The sequence below is a fragment of the Sminthopsis crassicaudata genome, chromosome 5 (genome assembly GCF_048593235.1).
Source record: "Sminthopsis crassicaudata isolate SCR6 chromosome 5, ASM4859323v1, whole genome shotgun sequence".
NCBI lineage: Eukaryota > Metazoa > Chordata > Mammalia > Dasyuromorphia > Dasyuridae > Sminthopsis > Sminthopsis crassicaudata.
Window position 1 is genome coordinate 257,088,813 of NC_133621.1, and position 18,951 is coordinate 257,107,763.

Consider the following 18,951-nt stretch of genomic DNA (forward strand, 5'->3'; position numbering starts at 1 on the left):
TGTATGCATAAGTAATTTTCCAGCATTGATAATTGCAAAACCTTTTGTTTCAACTTTTCCCCTCCTTCCTCCCACCCTTCCCCCAGATGTCAGGTTAGCCAATACATGTTAAAAATGTGAAAGTATAGGTTAAGTACAACATATGTATACATGATGGACCTGATTTTTTAAATAGTGGAAGTTAATACATATAAGGAAGGCAGAGTTGAAAGTGGGTGATAGCATAAGCCTGGCTTAGAGTAGGGAAGGAGATAATATGGTTGGGGATCTAAGACCTGATAAGAGAAAAAAAAAAAAAAGATCACTAATCCAAGCCCAGTGGTAGGCTTGTGAAGAGAAAATATTTGGTGATATTTCATTAAGGAGCTTAGCATAATACCTAGCACATAGTAGGTGCTATATAGTAGATGTAATAAACATTTTGTTTGTTTTTTAACCTGACTTACTCATCAGAGCATAGTGCCCAGGGGTAAAACTTAGAGTTCTGGTAGGATAAATAGAATGAAGAAAATGGAATAAAAGTGGCTTAGAGATGTCCACTTAAGTGACTGATCAAAAGTAGAGCTTGAAACCAGTTCTTCCTAACTCAAGGTCAGTTCTCTAACATCTGTACCATGCTGCCTCTCTTCAAGTTTTATTATTATAGATTCATATTTCCAATCCAAAAAACAAGGAAAAATAGAGATGATGCCCAATCTCTCAATAATGATTTAGAAAACTGGAATTTACCTGTGGTTTTTATAAACATAACTAATTCTATCCCTTTCTTCTGAGACATTAATCTCTGTATGAACATGAATTCTTAAGTTGAGTTTTGATATTTGACTTGGGGTTTCCACTGAAGATTATGGTAGACATCATAAAGATGTCACAGAAGGCAGGATGAATGAGGGGAATGAAAAGTTAATATTTCTAAAAGTTTAATAATCAAGCCAGAAAGATTGCAACTCAATTTGCAACTTTTTTCTTCTTCCTTCATCTTTTCTTTACATATGTGTAACACTTTAGATTTCACAGCACTTCCATCAATATTCTCTAATTTGATTCTTAGAACATTCCAGTAAGGTGAGCCAAACCACCATTACCTTCTCCTCCTCTCCATATTGCAATTAAGAAAACTCAGAAAAATCGTCTTTCCTATTTTTCATAGCTAAAAATGGTCAGAACATATTAAGTCAGGCTTTTTTTTTGACTCAAATATTATTTCTATTATACTCTCAGGATCTTCTACATGGATAGAGTAGGAAAAATAAGTCTGTGCTATAGAAATGTACATTATATTTAATTTTTAAGAAGGAAAATAAAATGCTATTTTAAATTATAAAGAGCATCAAGGAAATAAACATTCCTCTCCTCCAAAAATATAAAAATCACATTTAAATAAATGTGGAGAAAAACATTCTGAAGTACAACATTTTAAAGTATACACACACACACACACACACACACACACACACACCCCCTAAATTTTAATATTTTTAAGTTTTCAAAGTAAACTTAAGGGACCTGCTTTGATTAATAGATTAAATGATTTGTAATTGGCTTATAAGATATTTACATTTTAAAAGCACTTGAACCATCAAATACTGGAAAATGTTTTTTTTTTCTCTTTAAGTAGGACAAACATCTCCCATAAAAATCTTATTTATATTATTATTTTGCTTAGCAAAGCCCTTTTATTTTTAATTCATTAAACACTTTAAAAATGTTGGTTATACACAAGTCACTTCATTTTGAGAATTTACTTGGAATCATTAATATTTTTATCATTTTATTTTAAAATTATTATTAATTTATTATTAAAATATTATTTTATAATCATCACTTGTGATAATCAACAAAATAGTACAATAAGCTCTAATTTGTAGTATTAATCAATTTCTGAGACATAAATGCTCAAACTGAAAATTTAACAATCTGCTTTCTTTAGCAACTTCAAGTTGGTTCCAACATTGCCCTGTTACAGCTGTTTGATATGGGTAATTTATTCAACCTTTTAGCATCCCTAATAGTTCTCTAAAGCTTTAATTTCAGTATGAGTATGCTAGTTTACACTGTTCCAGGGGTTTCTCATCAGGAGTTTCAGAAAATTTGCTTGTCTACATCAATTAAAAAGGTTTCCACATTAGTTCCCTACACAAATGAAAATGGATTCTGATCCTTCTCCTCCCCTAAACAATAAAATTCTCAACTTTTAAAAACATTTTCATTGAAATTTTTCTTTTTGCTCTATCCATTTATAGAAATTGATTAGTGATTATAATTTTATTATATCCTTCTTGAAAATAAGTAACCAGAAGCATTCTCCATGTTCCAGAGGCAGATTCCATAAAAGTGCCCCATGTGACTCACAATTTCAAACAGACTTAATTTTATCTTATCTGACTTTTTTTCCATTCTTTCATGCCCTAGATGGCTTGGCAATGAATAGATGATATGCCCTAGATGACTTTTCATTCCCAGAATTCACCACCCCCTACCCTCACCCAATGGTGAGTGCTTCATGTGGTGTACTATTTCTAGGTGCCATGATTCCTTTTTCTACCCACATCTTCTCAATAATCAGCTCCCCCAAACCTTCTCTTCTCATCAACTTTTGTTATTATTATAGGAAAGTACATGCCAATCTACTCTCTTGCCTTCATTCTCCATCCCTGAAAAATTCACAGCAAAATAACCAGAAAGATCTCGGGCCATCAACCCACTATTGTTTTCATTTATAAACTTTTTGGAGGTGGGAGGAGACAGGAACTGTACCCACACCTATATTTCTATCCACAGCACTTGATGCCCAATAAATGCTGAAAACAGTGATTATTTTTCACTCATTAATACCACTGGACTTTTCTATAATTTTGAACATATGGGATATTGCTCAATTTGAAGATTCATTAGTTCATCACATACCCTTTCCCCAATTCTGAATACACTGCCCTCATGAATTATAATGTAAGTTTCACAAAGGCAGAAATTCTCTCTAACATGTATACATCTGGTGTCTAGCAATATACCTAGCAAATAACTTGTTAAATACTTGCTAATTATTTTTTTAAGTGTAGGATCATTTTTTAAATGAATTTCTACATGCAAAAGTATGATTCTACAGTATCTGACCTTTTGGTAAGGATGAGCTTTCTTAAACTTAGATGAACTCTTCCTAGACACAAAGCTCCCTAGTGTGCCCTGGTTTATAGAATCTGCCAGTTTATAATCTGGTGGAACAGTCAATGAGAACTCAAGATCCTCTTCACAACATGATAAAGTATTTGAGTAGAATGTTGGTATAGAATATGACATGACATGGTAGCATAGTATCATAGATAGAGCTGGAAGGGATCTCAGAAGCTATCTAATCTAATCACCTCATTTTAAAGTTGCAGAAACTGCATGTTACATGCATAAAATAATACCATAACATTTAATTCAATGACTCAATAGACAGAATTCTGGGAATTAATTAATAATGTGGTATTTTAGAGGGGAAAGAAAGAAATGCTTGAGACAACTACCTTAACTATAATAACTAATACTAATAACTAGTATTAAGCATCTACTGCGTATTAGACATTGTGTTAAGCACTTGGTAAAGCAACCAGAAAAGAATACACGTAAAGAAAATATGCTTTATGAATTCTATGCAGTGGTCAGAAGAAATAGCTTTGTCCATCTGAGAGTGAAATAAGTTGGAATGGAAAATATGTGAATTATGCATTAAGAAGTGTGAAGTGGGTTCTCTGACTAAGATAACTCATCATTTTGTGCTTTAAATGACAAAACGCACGAGATGAAAAGGACAGTAAGGACAATAAGTTCGTCTTTTACATGAATCTTTACAATATCCTAACAAATCAGAAATCATTTGACTTACTGAAGCAGAGAAATATAGGAAAGAATGAGAGAGAGGAAAAGGAAGAAGCTTGGGTACTCTAGCATCCAAACAGGAGAAAATTTTCAAACAATTGGGAGATGACTAAAAATGATCAGTTGACTAAAATAGCTTTGTGTTTGAGGAAACAGAGTAATTTCTTCACGTGAATAAATTAATTATTTAAAAGACACAAAACTGTATTTGCTTTTTAACCTCTTCTTTTAGTACTACCTCGATAAACTATGTGTGTGCCTAATATTTTCATTCTAAGGAAAAACATTTTTAAACAAAAACATTGAATATTTTTAGGGATTTTGCTTTGGTCAACATTTTGCCATTTTTTTCTCAGTGTTAGAAAAGCTAAAATCAGTTCTTAGAAAGAATGAATAGCATGTTGAAATTTAAAATTATCTAATTATTAGGTTAAATAATCACTCCATCTCAATTTATTATTAGATTATATTTTGCATTTTCCTTCCCCACCATCCTTATAAAACAAAATGCCACCTTGTTCCGAAAAGTGATAATTTCTAGAGTTAATAGGATTATTAACAAAATCATGGAGTCATATTTCTCTTTGGATGCAGTAAGAGGTGTTGATAAAAAATGACCATGTACCAATGTTCTTTTTTAAAGTATATCTGCTATTGCCTCAACCCTCTCTCCTAAAGAGAAGCCATCCTTTGTACAAACTCTATACTATGGCTTGAGGCAAAATAAATCAAGGCATTGTCTATGTTCAAAAATGCCTGCATTATTCCTGTCTTCTATATCACATCTCTGCCAAGAAGTGGGAAGTATGATTCATCTTCAACCTTCTGAAGTCATGATTGAGTTTTACTTAGATGAGAGTTTTGAAGTCTTTCAAGTCTTCATTTTAACTCACAGTCCACTCTACCATCACATCCACTATTTCCCTCATTCCATGTAGTCCTCTGATCAGTGCTATTCTTCCTTATCTATTCCTATCATCAACTAGTGACACTGAAGTTTTATATTTTTTGAATTCCTCTGTTAGAATGTAAATTGAAGGTAGGGACTATCCCATTTACTTGTTTTTGTATCTCCAATGATTAGCACAGTTCTTGGAACATAGCAAGTATTTGACAAATGCTTTCTTTACTTATCCAGAATTGTTTTCTTTTACACATTGTACTCCATATGTAAGTTATTTTGAATATTTGAATATTTGTATTTGTTGATAATTACTTTCAAGAAATAAAATACATACATTGAAATGTCTTTTTCTCTCCTGAAAGATTGTGCTTTCCAGAAATCCTTTAATCCGGTATCAGACATCATGATTAAAGTCTGTTTTTTTTTTTGTTTGTTGTTGTTTTTAACTAAATTATTAATTATTTTGGTGCAAATCTGTGATTTCAGTGATACAATGAACATATAGTATGGTTGAGTTCTTCAACTCAGTTCAATAACTTGCCTACAATTTATCATCATGTAAAATTGCCTAGGACATAAACAGTTTAAGTGATTTGTTCATATTCATATACTCATGTATGTTAAAACTGCAATTTGAACCTAGGACTGGCCCTCTATCTACTATGTCTCATGAAAATTTATATCTATAATCTCTTCCTGCCAAGAGTTTAAAATAAAATTTATTTATGAACTTAAAACTGGTAGTCCATCACATTTAGAAAACAACTTTTTAAAAATTACAAAATCTTAATACATTTCTAGAAAAGCACGGATTTAACAAAGTACTAAGTAATGACAGGAGAGAAAAATATCACTGCCTAATTTTGCCATACTAACAAATATGCTAGCAGGGACTGCTACATACAAATCCAATTCTGGTACATGAAAAGTGTTAATGAACAATTGTTGATTTTGACATCTAAAGTGAAAAACAAAATAAAATCTATTTCTCAAAAATGTAGAAGGCAAAATTATGGTTATCTTGATACATATTGGTACATAAATCCTTTCTGAAAAAATAAAACATAATTGTGGTTTGAGGACTAAGAAGACATACATATATTAATAAAGAACAAATAAATCTGCACTGGTAAAAAGTGAATAATCATTAGTTTAAAATCAAATGTTCATGACCTGTCACTTACTTCACAATGAAATGTCAAAAAAATTCTGAGTTTCTAAAACTGCAAAGAGTACAGAGTATTTTTTTTAACTTCAATCTTTTAAATTCTACAAAATTGAAATTAGACCATAAACCTGAATAATCTCCAAAGGGTATTACACTCAAACTGGCTTATATATGTCACTAGAATTTATTTCAGCAGCAGAAATGAAAGAGCTTAAAGCTACTTTTAAAAAAAATGCCTTAAAGCATGTTTTTTCTATCGATTCAGTTACATGGAGTGACTTTTACAGAATAGAGTCTAGGCCTTACAGAATAGTACAACTAGGAAATTCAACCTTTAGGCAAGGATCTCCATCAGGGAAGGAAGAAATTTAATCTTTAGATTATCAGAGATAGCTTTTGTTTTTCATAGCTGAGGTCTCCCCTGACATCTTATGCCTTTTACCTCCCAGAGATTCATTCCTTAAAATAAACATTCTTTTTTAAAGAAAAAGAGTAAGAGGAAGAAAACACCCTATAATAATACATAAGTTCTGATAGGGTATTTGGGCCAGTATTATGAAATTAAAAATTCACTTTGTGTATGATCAACTCTGCTAGGTTACAAGTAATAGACTGATGAAAGGCCTATGGGATAATGTTCTATTGGAATATCAAGGACTTTGGCAAACTCTGATTTTTTCATTCTATTTAGGGAATCTCTTTGAATGACTTATTTTAGAAAAACTTGTGCTTCAGTGAATGAAAGTAAGAATGCCATGATTACAAGAGCACAATGAGGTGGAATGAGTGTCTTTCCATACTGTACCTTTTCATCCAGTGCCTTGTGGTGCTCAAACAGGGACTTCAGGGCTTTGAGAACTTCGACTTCACTGGAGACACCTGACGGGGACTGGGCTTGCCTTTTCACCACTGTCATTCTTAGTGACCGCTCATGTCTTGAAACAAGGCACTCCAAATGCTCCAGTAACAGCTATTGTTAGGGAACAAAAGAAAATATAGTACAAGTTTTCTCTTATATCTAAATGTTATCAACATTACATCAACACTAAAGACCTAACAAGCTACTGGTCTTGTCAATTGTAAATGAGCTAAGATGTACTATAACCAGAGAGAGTGTTTTATGATGAAAGCAGTGACCATCAAGTAAAGGGAGAAAAAGTGGAGGGGGGGAAGGAAGATAGGGAGGGAGGAAAGAAGGCAGGAAGAGAGGGAGGAAGGGAGAGAGAGAGGAAAGAAGGAAGGAAGGAAGGAAGGAAGGAAGGAAGGAAGGAAGGAAGGAAGGAAGGAAGGAAGGAAGGAAGGAAGGAAGGAAGGAAGGAAGGAAGGAAGGAAGGAAGGAAAAGAGGAAGGAAAGAAAAGAGGAAGGGAAGGAGGGAGGGAGGGAAGGAGGGAAGGAGGGAAGGAGGGAGGGAGGGAAGGAGGGGAAGGAGGATGGACATAGTCATTGGTTAAGGAATGGCAAAACATTTTTAATTAAAGGAATGCAGTGGGATGCTAAATAATAATTAAAAAGACATAATTTGAGGAATTCAAACGAAACATGGGAAGGCCCCTACAACGTGCCAGGCATTTTACTAAGTGCTGGAGCAATGAGAATCATTAGAATACTTTCCCTACCCCTAAAGAAAAAAGAGCCAGGAAAACATCCACAATGACTACAGAAATATAAATGGAAACAACAAACAAATGAAATCAAATGCTATAAAATTATAATAAACAAGTTTAACTTCAAATAATTTACTTGAAAAAGTATCTTTTAATCTACTCTTTTCAGAGGTAGAGAAAATTATGGCAGTACAATATTTTGATTCCTAGCTTCTGTCTCAAAAACCATCTTAGGGTTGAATATCTATCCCCTAACTTTTGTAATTCTGGAGTTATAATAAAATGAATACTTGACAATGGTCCAGGAGTTTGTCAATCTGCTCCCAAGTACCTCTATTTACTATTCCTGCAACTTTCACCCCAAATATCTCCTAGTTAACAGTGAATTCAAGTTTGAGAGGGATGGGACTATCTTCTTTGTTTGTTTTTCTTTAGTGGTAGCACTTAACAGAAATAAGTGCTTAAAAACTGGCTTTTCATTAATTTGTTCTTTTGTTGATATATAAAGCACTGTATTTAAACTGCTATTTTTCACATGTAATAATTTAGAGTTTCTTTTTAAAGCAGAATCTATTTTGCATAAAGAAAAAGTTATATCAACTGGCAGAGGATATAGGGTACAACCCTTCATTAAAAACATAATATTTGAAAAAAGTAAGAAAATAACTTCCCTTTGATTAAAAAAAAAAACACCTAAAATGTATTTGTGTATAAAAAAAAACAGTTTTTAAATTGGATAAGTTAGGAGAAAAAAAAGAACTATATTATAAAAAAAAAGATTCCTTATTTTATATGTGATGAATTTCATAACTTAGAGATCTTTTATTGGAAACTGTTAATACGTGAACACAGTTTAAAAGACACAGATTGAAGAGGATTGTTTCGATATATGAGAGTTTCAAGGAACTGTGGCCATTTGCATGTAATGTTTTAATATTTAAGAGGGTAACACTGAAAACATGAAAAACTATTTAATTTATTGGACTCTCAGAGATAAATAAATAAGGACCATTGATTTCATTAGGGAAATCTGATGAGTGTTTACCTCAAATATAAAAGCTGAAAACTACTTAGTAGTACAAAACAAGATTTTAAATCATTGAAAGAAAGAAAAAATTAAGACTAAAATCAGAATAGTCAAGAATGGGCATGAGGAAAGGTGGGGGGAGGTAAGGGGGTTGAGTGGGAGTGGAACAAGGGGAGAGAAGGAGTGGTAAGTATAGCTTTGTGAGATCTATCAGAATATAACAGTCCATAAAAAGGCTAACCCCTTGTTCCACTATTGGTTGGCTATTGCATTTAGAGCCATAGGGGAGCCACACAGAAAGAAGCATCTGGCTTTTGTTCTTGTTGTTTTATTTTGTTTTTGTGCAAACCACCTCCTTCAAGTTTGAAATCAAAAAGCAGGTGGGGAAATAAAGGTTTTAGATTGCTTTGTTATCCAGGAAGAAGTCCTCCAGTCTAATTGGAAGAAAAAGAATCTTAATGAATAAAGTAGCTATGTTCCTCTGCTTGGCCCTCCCTTCCTTCCTTCCTTCCTTCCTTCCTTCCTTCCTTCCTTCCTTCCTTCCTTCCTTCCTTCCTTCCTTCCTTCCTTCCTTCCTTCCTTCCTTCCTTCCTTCCTTCCTTCCTTCTTTCCTTCCTTCCTTCCTTCCTTCCTTCCTTCCTTCCTTCCTTCCTTCCTTCCTTCTTTCCTTCCTTCTTTCCTTCCTTCCTTCCTTCCTTCCTTTTCTTTCTTTTTTTGTGGGAAGAAGTTCCATTCTGATTCTAAGATACAAAATCCTGGTGAGTGAACAGCTGGTTGGGCTGGACTGGGTTGTAATAACCAGTGAGTTCAGCCTGAGTAACTTTGCAATGTTTTGGCCTGTGAGGAATTGTTAGCCAATTCAATTGTGTAATTCTTTTCCAAGGCTTTTTTTTCCCCCAAAGAGTGATTATAAATGGAAAGAGACTGAAAATGTGGTGCTGGTTCAAAAATAGAAGATCAAAGTATTTGTCTAGTTGGAGAGGAGACATCTAAGTGGCAAGAATTAGGAAGACTTGTTTTCAAAATTGGCCTGAGACACTAACTGGATGAACCTGCACAAGTTACTTAACTCTGTTTACCTCACTTTCCTCATCTATAAAATGAGCTAGAAAAGAAAATGGCAAAACACTCCAAAATCTTGGCAAAGAGTACCCCAAATGGAGTTACAAAGAGCTGGACGTGACTGAAACAACTGAACAATAGCAACAAATGGGTAGAGTGATAAAGACCAGCAGACACTCAATCCTAAAATACTTGAGGTGTTACAGCTGTTCCTTAAGAGACCAATGACATTATATTTCATAATCCAGAGTTTTGAATTACCCTGTACACAAACATTTTCCTTCCTCATGTGCTTTCCTGTCAAGTTTCAATAAGACTATATGTATTTGCAATCACAGCAAATGAGTGTATTAGTGGGACATCATGATATAGACTTGTACATGAATTGTGATGTTACTTACTTGAGGACCTGTGATGTTAGAATTATTTCTTTTGCTTTATTGACAAGCAAACCATTATATAAATAAATAGATATATTTATGACACTATATATGCTATACATATATATGTACATTTAAGACATAGATTTTATCATTTTGTGTGCCTGCTTTATGTAAACAGAAATATATCATGGCTAGCTCAAAAGTTAATATGGTGAGTATACAGGTTTACCTCTAAGATCCTGAAAAGAACTAAATACAATTGATGGGTAGTCCTTTGGTGAGAACATAGATATGCCAGTATAAGAGCAAATATCAATAACTAGCAGTAATCAAGCTAGTTCAGTGAGAGGTATGAAGTATTAACAAAGTATATATAACATTATACATATAAGGCCAGATTTTTTTCAAATTGTTGGTCACATTTGTTGATATTTTTTCTCCTTTTAAATTTTTTTTTCTTTGTTATAAGTAGTGGTTTTCTTGGAATGGAGAGATATATTGGGAAATGTAAGTGATACAAAAAATATAATAAAAGTTTACAAATCATCATCATCATCATAATTACTATTCCTATCATTATTTATGTATCACTTTCATTAGCTAATCTATTACTTTATACTTGGTAGATATTAAATGAGTATTTGTTGAATTGAATTCAATTCTCTTACTGGCACAAATTGGTTTCAATTTCTATTAAATTAAATGACCTATTATTGAAGGACATACATTTATATGAGGGCAAATGTGCCAACTATGGAGAATTACATAGCTGTAATAATAACAGTCTGGATTTATCTTAGCACAGCTAATCTTAATAAGGTTCTCTAGTTCAAAGGAAAAAAGAGGGGGGCTTTTTATCTATGCATTTTAAGGAATGTTTCAAATACAATTTAGCTTTCCTCTTATAGTTTATGACCCCTGAGATGGATAGAATTATAGTTTTATTATTTATAACTGACATTAAGATTGAAATCACAGATGAGGGCTTTATATATCTAAGACACACACCATGGAAGATTACATAAGGAAACTGTGTTGGGGGCAATCTAATTTAGTGGTACAAGAATGAAAAAAGAATTACTTTAGTTGGCGGGAAATTATTCTAATAAAAAGTCGTGTCTCAAAAGCTCAACATTCAAGATCCCAGATATTAAGGATATATAGGTTTATTATTTGGGGTTTTTAAGCTAATGCCCTCCAATCTGGTAAGATAATATATGTGTATGAGTGTGTTTATATGTATGTATATTTACTTCTTCATTTTGTTCTCTACTCCTATACTTGTGCTCCTTTTATTTCTTTTTTTCAATTAATTTACATTTCTTAGGCAGTTGTTGGCTCCGTGGATAGAGCACTGATCGGGAGTCAGGAAACCCTAAAAATTCAAATACAGTTTCATACACTTTTTAGTTGTGTGATCTTTAGCAAGTCACAATGCCTGATTGCCTAACAAAAAAAATTCAACCGGAAAATGAAATGGCAAACCACTCCATTATTTTTGCCAAGAAAAAATGGACTTTCATTTCCCTTGCCTGTTACCAAAGTCTGTTGATACACATTTCATAAACATTACTTTTTTCCTGTGATATGGTCATCATCTAGGTGCAGGTTCTCATTTTCTCATACCTAGATTGTAACTTTAGCCTTCTAACTGAGTCTGCCACAAGTCTCTCTTAATAACCATCCATGATCAATTCAATTGTTAAAAGGATCTTCCTAATATACACATCTGACTATGTCACATTTAGTAAACTTCAGTGGCTCCCAATTACTTCTTGAATCAAACATAAAAGTCTGTGTTTGACATTTAAACCTGTCTTCCTAACCTGCCTTTCTAATTATCTTATACCTTATTACCAAACTCTATTCTCCCAATTTCATACATCTTTCATTCAGTGATCTGCTCGTTATCTCCCCAATAAGAAACTCCATCTCCCAGCTCAATACAATTTCACTAACTGCTTCCTCATGTCTAGAATGTCCTTTCTTCCTATCTCTGCCTCCCAGCTTTCCTGATCTCCTTTAAGTCCCAGTTAAAATTTCACTTTCTACAGGATCACTTTCGGGATACTCTAATTTCAGTGCTCTCCTTCTGTAAAATATTTTCTTTCTTTAAAATATATTTTATTTAGTTCATTAAATAGTACCCATTTATATGTAACAAAAAATGAGAAAGAATACACAATCATTAAAAATAAAACTAAACTCAAAATTTTCTTCTTCACTTCTCAGTCTGACCTCCTTAAGAAGACAATAAAATTGAAAGTAAAAATAAATAAATAAAGCCATGAACACTAATAAATAAAACTAGAAGCTGATTTTATGAAGGAAAAAATATTTTTTTTAAAACTAGTTAATTTTTTTAAAAAGGGAAAAGGAAAAAGAAAACCAAATTACTACTATTAAAAATGGAAGAAATGAATTCACCACTAATGAAGATGACATTTAAGCACTTATTCAGAGCTATTTTGCCCAATTAAAAGTCAATAAAATGAACAATTAAGTGAAATAGTCATGTATTTACAAAAAACTAGATTTCCCAGTTTAATAGAAAAGGAAATAAAATACTTAAACAACTCTGTCTTGGAAAAAAAACCTGAATAAATCACCAATGAATTCCTTAAAAACAATTATTGGGTTCAGATAAATTTACAAGTATGTTCTACCAAATACTGAAAAATCAATTAATTCTAATACTAATTATTTGGAAAATAGAAAATAAAGAGTAAATCTCAACAGATTGCTTTCATGACATAAATAGTCTTCATATCTAAACCAGGGAAAGTTAAAAACATAGAAAGAAAACTATAGGCCTATTTTCCTAATGAATATAGATGCAAAAATTTAAATAAGATTCAAAAAAGGAGATTATAGCAATATGTCACAAAGATATACACTATGGACTTACAGAATTTATAAAGGAATATGAGGGAACTGGGGACAGCAAAGTTGTTCATTGCTGCAGCTAAGTAAATCACACTCATTCCATCTTGTGATTCAGTTCTGATGCTAACTTAGTTTCTATTCATTTATGGGTCTTAATTCAATTTCTTTTCTTTGAGAAAACCTTAGTTATGTGGGAGAATTGGGAGAAAAACCATACTGTATTGTTTGAATTTTGCCTTTATCTATGTGTTACATAGTTAACTGGACCACCTCTTCCTACTGCTTAGAGACTTGTAACCAGAATCTCAGTCATCCAGAGAGTGATACAGAGTTTTACAAGCAACCTGTACATCTTAACCCATGCTGATCAATCAATTACTATTTCCTTATTCCTTTGACTATCTGCAGACACTTGGTGAGGGGTGGGGAGTAGACCATCTCTCTCTTTTTTTTTTTTTTTTTTTTTTTGAATTTAAGAACTTGAACATTTCTACCTCTCAACTTGAAAAATATCATTCATCCAATTAAAAATAAGATAACTATCTTTTAAATTAATTGACCTTATTTCATTGTTTTTAATGTATAAAACACTGTCTTCTCCTGTATTTGGAATCTAGGCCTAATCTGACGAAGTCTGGTTGCAATTTGTTAGGCAAAGGACATGTATTACTTAATAAAATGATATGTATGTGTGTATATACAGAAATATATCAATGCTTAAGTGTAGCCTGCTTATGGGGATGGCAACAATGAAAGAGGACAAATAAAGTAAAAAGTGCAAGGCAGAGAACAAAAGAATAATCTACAAAGAAGCAAAGATGGATAGTCATGAATACAATGTCTTCTATGACTATGTTTTCTTGAAATGAAAATTTGTTGTATATTTTGAACTCTCCCAAAAGTTCTGCAGAACACAATGTTGTTTGTTTGTTTTTTCCTTTTCTTTCTTTTTCTATTTTGTTTTTTCTTAATTTATATTTTACACTTTAAATACATATATAAAAAAAGAAAACAACTCTGAAATAATATAGGTGAAACATATTACCCATATCTTGCCAAAGAGGTGATTCACTTATGTTTTTAAATAGAATCAATGTAGAAATTCGTTTTGATGAACTATGCAGGTTTGTTGTCCAGATATTCATTTTTTATTTTCAATGGGGAGAGGGAATACATAAGAAAAGAAGTAAAGACAGTAATAAATAACAATGATAAAACTCTTGTATAACTAAAGCTTTAATTAAACAAATATATGTGACAAGAATACCTGAAAAAATATGAAAAGCACCAGGTCATAAAATAGAAAGTCTGATTTTAGACCTTAATTCCTAGCTGTGTGACTTTTGGCAATGTTTAACCTCTGTTTGCCTCCACTTCCCCCTTTGTAAAATGGAGATAATAATAGTATCTATTTCACAAAATTGTTGTAAAGATCAAATGACAGTGTAATATTCTTCTGTAAAATATAATGTTCTCTTGGAGCAGGTTTCTTGGAGGGCTTCTGGAGGCAGCCTTAGTTTCTGTTCAGTGTAATCACCCCGAATGCAGCCAGGAGCTAAAAGTTCAATTCCTTTATTTTTTCCTTCAAAGTCTTGAATCTTTTCCTGGGCCCGGTTAGCTTTCTTAGAGGCCTATCTCTCTCCTTGGTTCTGAGAGCTCTCTCCAAATGTTTCCATCCAGCACAAAGGTGGAAGTTGGAATGAATCTTCTTCACCTCCAAGAGTGGGATTGTGGGCTTCTAACTTGTGAATATCCCAAAAGTCCAAGAGTAGGCTTGTCCTTTAGTGGGCTTCTTCTTATATAGGCTCTCTCTAATGTGTGAACTCTGACAAATTGGTTTTATAGTCTGCAATTTCTTGCAACAATTAGGTATTCTAGTTACAACTGAGCTTCCTATCTACTTCAGAATCACTGTGTGTTTGACAATGTTATTATTTACTTTTTATATGTTCACTCCTTTATATGTTTACTCCTCTGTATATCAGTATGTTGTAAGAAAATATAGTCTTAAACAATTGGAACAGACATTCATTCTTGCCCCCAGCTTCCACTTAAAGTTCTTCTACTGAAGAAAATGAAAAAAGTAAATCACTACCAATCTTTGAAGTACAGTGATGATACATTTTGTGGTTATAGATTCTTTCAAAATTAGCTCTCAGAATCATAACCACTACAACTACCTTTTAATTTTTTTTCTTAAAGAATAAGAACTAAAATAGAATTTCCTTTAACTTAAAGGAATGGCAATCAATCACTTATTACTTAATAATCTTTTTTTTTTTAGTCTGACTTTGCAGAGCCATGTATGGGAACTTGAGGAGAAATCTAACTTAAATAAGACACTGGCTGAATCTTTGTTGAATTTTTTTTCTAGTAGGGGGGATAAGGTATGTCCCAAATGGATAATTATAACATCCATTCCATGATAGCTGAATTAGTGTTATTTTTATCTCCCCTATTATAATGTAAATTCCAGGCTCTCTGACTTTTATATCTGCATTAGTGTGCTTAGCAAAGATTCTGGCATGTAAGGACAGAGATGGGGAAAGGATTTGTGATTTCACTGGCTTTGTGATTTCATTTCATTTCCAGGAATTCTTGCAGGTCAACAACTTCTGTGAAATTTACTTCTTGGAAAGTTGCCTAAATTATTGAAATGTTAAATGATTTACACTACATATTATACATGGGACTTAAATTCAGTCTTCCTATCTTTGAAATCAGCCCTCAAAGCTGCCACCACATTGTTTCTTATTTGGTAGTTAGATGACTTCTGTAGGTAAAAAGCCCTGGGTCTGTTATCAGAAAGACATGAGTTGAAATTCAACCTCAGACATTTACTAGTTGTATCAATGTGGGCAAGTCACTTAAACTTTGGTTGCCTTAATCAATTGGAGAAGGAAATAGCAAATCAATCCAATATGTTTGTCAAAATACTTCCATTGACAGTATTTTCCAAAGATATATGAATAACAAGTACTTAATACTTTATATAAACTCATTGGAAGAAGACCTTCATTGATCATCTCCTTGGACAACTTAGCATTTAAGTGGGCCTTTAAAAGACATGTAAGATTTTAGAGGTAAAGAGGAGAAAAAAACAATCTTGTGCCTACCTTTACAATGTCTCCCATACATATACTTCTTTTTCTACTCTCAAAGTCATCATCCTATTTTAGAATCTTATCACCTTTCACCTGAAGTATTGCCATTATCTTCTAGTTGGTCTTCCTGTGTTGTCTCTCTATTCTAATCTACTTTTTACTTAGTTGACCCTATCTTCTCCCTGCTCCATAAACTCTAAAAATTTCTAATATTGTTAGATTCAAATAAAATACTCTGTTGTTTGACATTTAATGTTTTTTACGTTGTCACTTTATAGGCTCTCTACATAACTTCTCCTTCCACGGGCTGACAGTCAAGAACACTGGCCTCTCTAAACTTTACACATGGCTCAGGAGGCAGCAATGAAAATATCATATATTAAGTCCTCAAAGAAATAAATGGGAGTACCAGATCATCTTACTTGTTTCCTGAGGAACCTATATGTAGGACAAGAAGCAACAGTTAGAACTGAACATGGAACAATGACTGGTTTAAGATTGGGAAAGTAGTATAAAAAGAATATATAGAGTCACCTTATTAACTTTTATGCAGAGTACATCATGTGAAATGCTAAACTGGATAAATCAAAAGCCAGAATTAAGCTTTCTGACAGAAATATAAACAATCTCAGTTAATCAGATGATACCCTTCTGATGGCAGAAAGTGAAGAGGAATGAAGAAGCTCCTTGATGAGGGTGAATGAAGAAGTGTAAAAGCTGCATGAATCTTAACAAAAAATAAACTAAGATATTGGCAACTTTGTTCTATCACTTCCTGACAAAGAAAGTAAAAAGAAATGGAAGCAGGTTTCAGATTTTAAATTCTTGGGCTTAGAGATCACATTGCAGATAGCAATTCTATCCATGAAGTAAAAAGACTTGTTCCTTGGAAGGAAAGCCATGGCAAATCTGGACAACATAGTAAGAAGCAGAGACATCTCCTTGCTAACAAAGTTACATATATAGTCAAACCTGTAGTTTTTCTAATAGCAACATATGACTGTAAGAATTGGATTATAAGAAAAGCTAACTCCTGTAGAACTGACATTTTCAAATTATGCTATTAAAGAAGACTTTTGAGATTCCTGGATAGCAAGGACATTCAATCAATACTTTAAGAAATGAATTCAAACTATTTCGTGGAAGACCAAAAACTGATACTGAATCTTAAATACTTTGACTATATAATGAGAGATGGGGTCCATTGGAAAAGATACTAATATGGGAAATGAAGAAAAAAGAAAAAAGGGATTAGCAGAAAAGGGGATGGAAACAACAAACATGAACTTGGATAGACTTTGAGAGACAGTGGAGGATAGAAGGTTTTACTTGCTATGGCATATGGGATCATGAAGAGTTACTATGACTGAATAACTGAACAATGATATGCATAAGATCAGCAAATCAAGTTGTTATGACAAAATGCATTCTAAGAAGGAAAACACATTTATAAGTATAGATATATACATATACATACATATATATGTGATTTTTAAAAAATATAAACCTAAAAACAAGATAAAAGACAAAATGGCATAATGAAGAAAGAGCTGGATTCAAGCGTTCAGTGTTGGGAAGGACTAAGTTAAAGTCTCTTATGACACATATTAACTGTGCTGCTTTGAGCAAATCACTTAATTTGTAGGGGGTTCTTGGTAAATGTATTTTCAGTGGGATAAAAAAATCACAGGTCCAGACCAATAAATAAATAAATAAATATTTTGGATGTAAATAAATAATTTCCTCAACATTTAACAAGGGAGATAAAAAGATAAAAATATAGATTTTTCACTATGTGTATTGATTCTGTTGCTCTTAATAAGGTATTTAGGTATAATTCTCATTCATCTTAGAAAAGAATATGTCTATTCCCTTTTCCCCCTTAAAAATAATCTCTTTAGTTATTAAGCCATTATTTAAGAGAGCAAAAAATTTTCTATGTTTATCTGTTAATTTTAGTTGAATTGTACCCATTGGTCTTTTCTTAATTCTAAATAAAGTTGAATGTTCATTTTTCCCTCTAATTTTGATTCCAAAGAAAGCAGAGTACAACAAAACTGGCATGTATAATTTTAAAATCATCATGAGAAAGGGGTTCCAAAACGCAATCTGATCACTATTTGGTTTGCATGGGAGGACAATAATTGCTAAGACAGAAAAGGCTGAGATACTCCCTTTTCTTGTCATGTTTTTCTTCTGTCTCTCTCCAGAGAAAACATCCCAGTGCTTTGGAAACAAAAGAAAAAGGGGAAAACTGGACAACAGGGATTAGATGCCCAAAATAAATAATGACAGTAAAGGAGACTTTGTTTCTTGAAGAAGTCAAGTCACTCTGACGGGATAATCTGCATCTGGCCACTGAAAGAAATGCAAACTGTACCTGCTGAAACTTTTGATGAGATTATTTTGCCTTTTATCTTACTTTTAGATTTATGTTAAAAAAAAACACTCACATGTATATGTGTATTGTACAGGCATATATGTGTGTACTTATATATCTCTATAGAAATAGAGATATATATGTATAAATGTGTGTGTGTGTGTGTGTGTGTGTGTGTGTGTGTGTGTGTGTGTGAGAGATGGACCAGAATTCTGTACTTAAAACAAGGATTCTTACAAGGTGTTAAGTCAGTGGAATTGATAAGACAATAGTTATCTGGTTTAGCATGGTGAGTAATAATTCTCTAGTTCAGTAAATGTACTTAGTACTTAATATAGTTCTTTCTACAAGATTGGCATCTATTCTGCAAGATTCACTCCTATGATAATGTAATTAAAATAGAGCACATAAGCTGGGACAAACTCAGCCAGATTCATTCACTCCATCTCACACCACCATGGTGGCAGGCTTCTTCCTTTGTTTCTCCACTGAAACCAAGATTCCAAAAAACCTTCAATAAAGTTAGCCAGGCCCCAGGCAAGGAGGCAATAAAGAATTTGGACTTTGGACT

General features: G+C 32.8%; 1 protein-coding gene across 9 annotated transcripts in view; it reads right to left on the reverse strand.

Moving 5' to 3' along the window:
• PPFIA2 (PTPRF interacting protein alpha 2) overlaps nt 1-18,951 on the reverse strand; it is a 664,129-nt gene that overhangs the window by 200,750 nt on the left and 444,428 nt on the right. For all 9 annotated transcript variants that reach the window (XM_074270868.1, XM_074270869.1, XM_074270872.1 and 6 more), the window contains one exon: nt 6,739-6,903. In XM_074270868.1, coding sequence (XP_074126969.1) covers nt 6,739-6,903 — 165 coding nt within the window. The remainder of the gene's footprint in view (nt 1-6,738; nt 6,904-18,951) is intronic.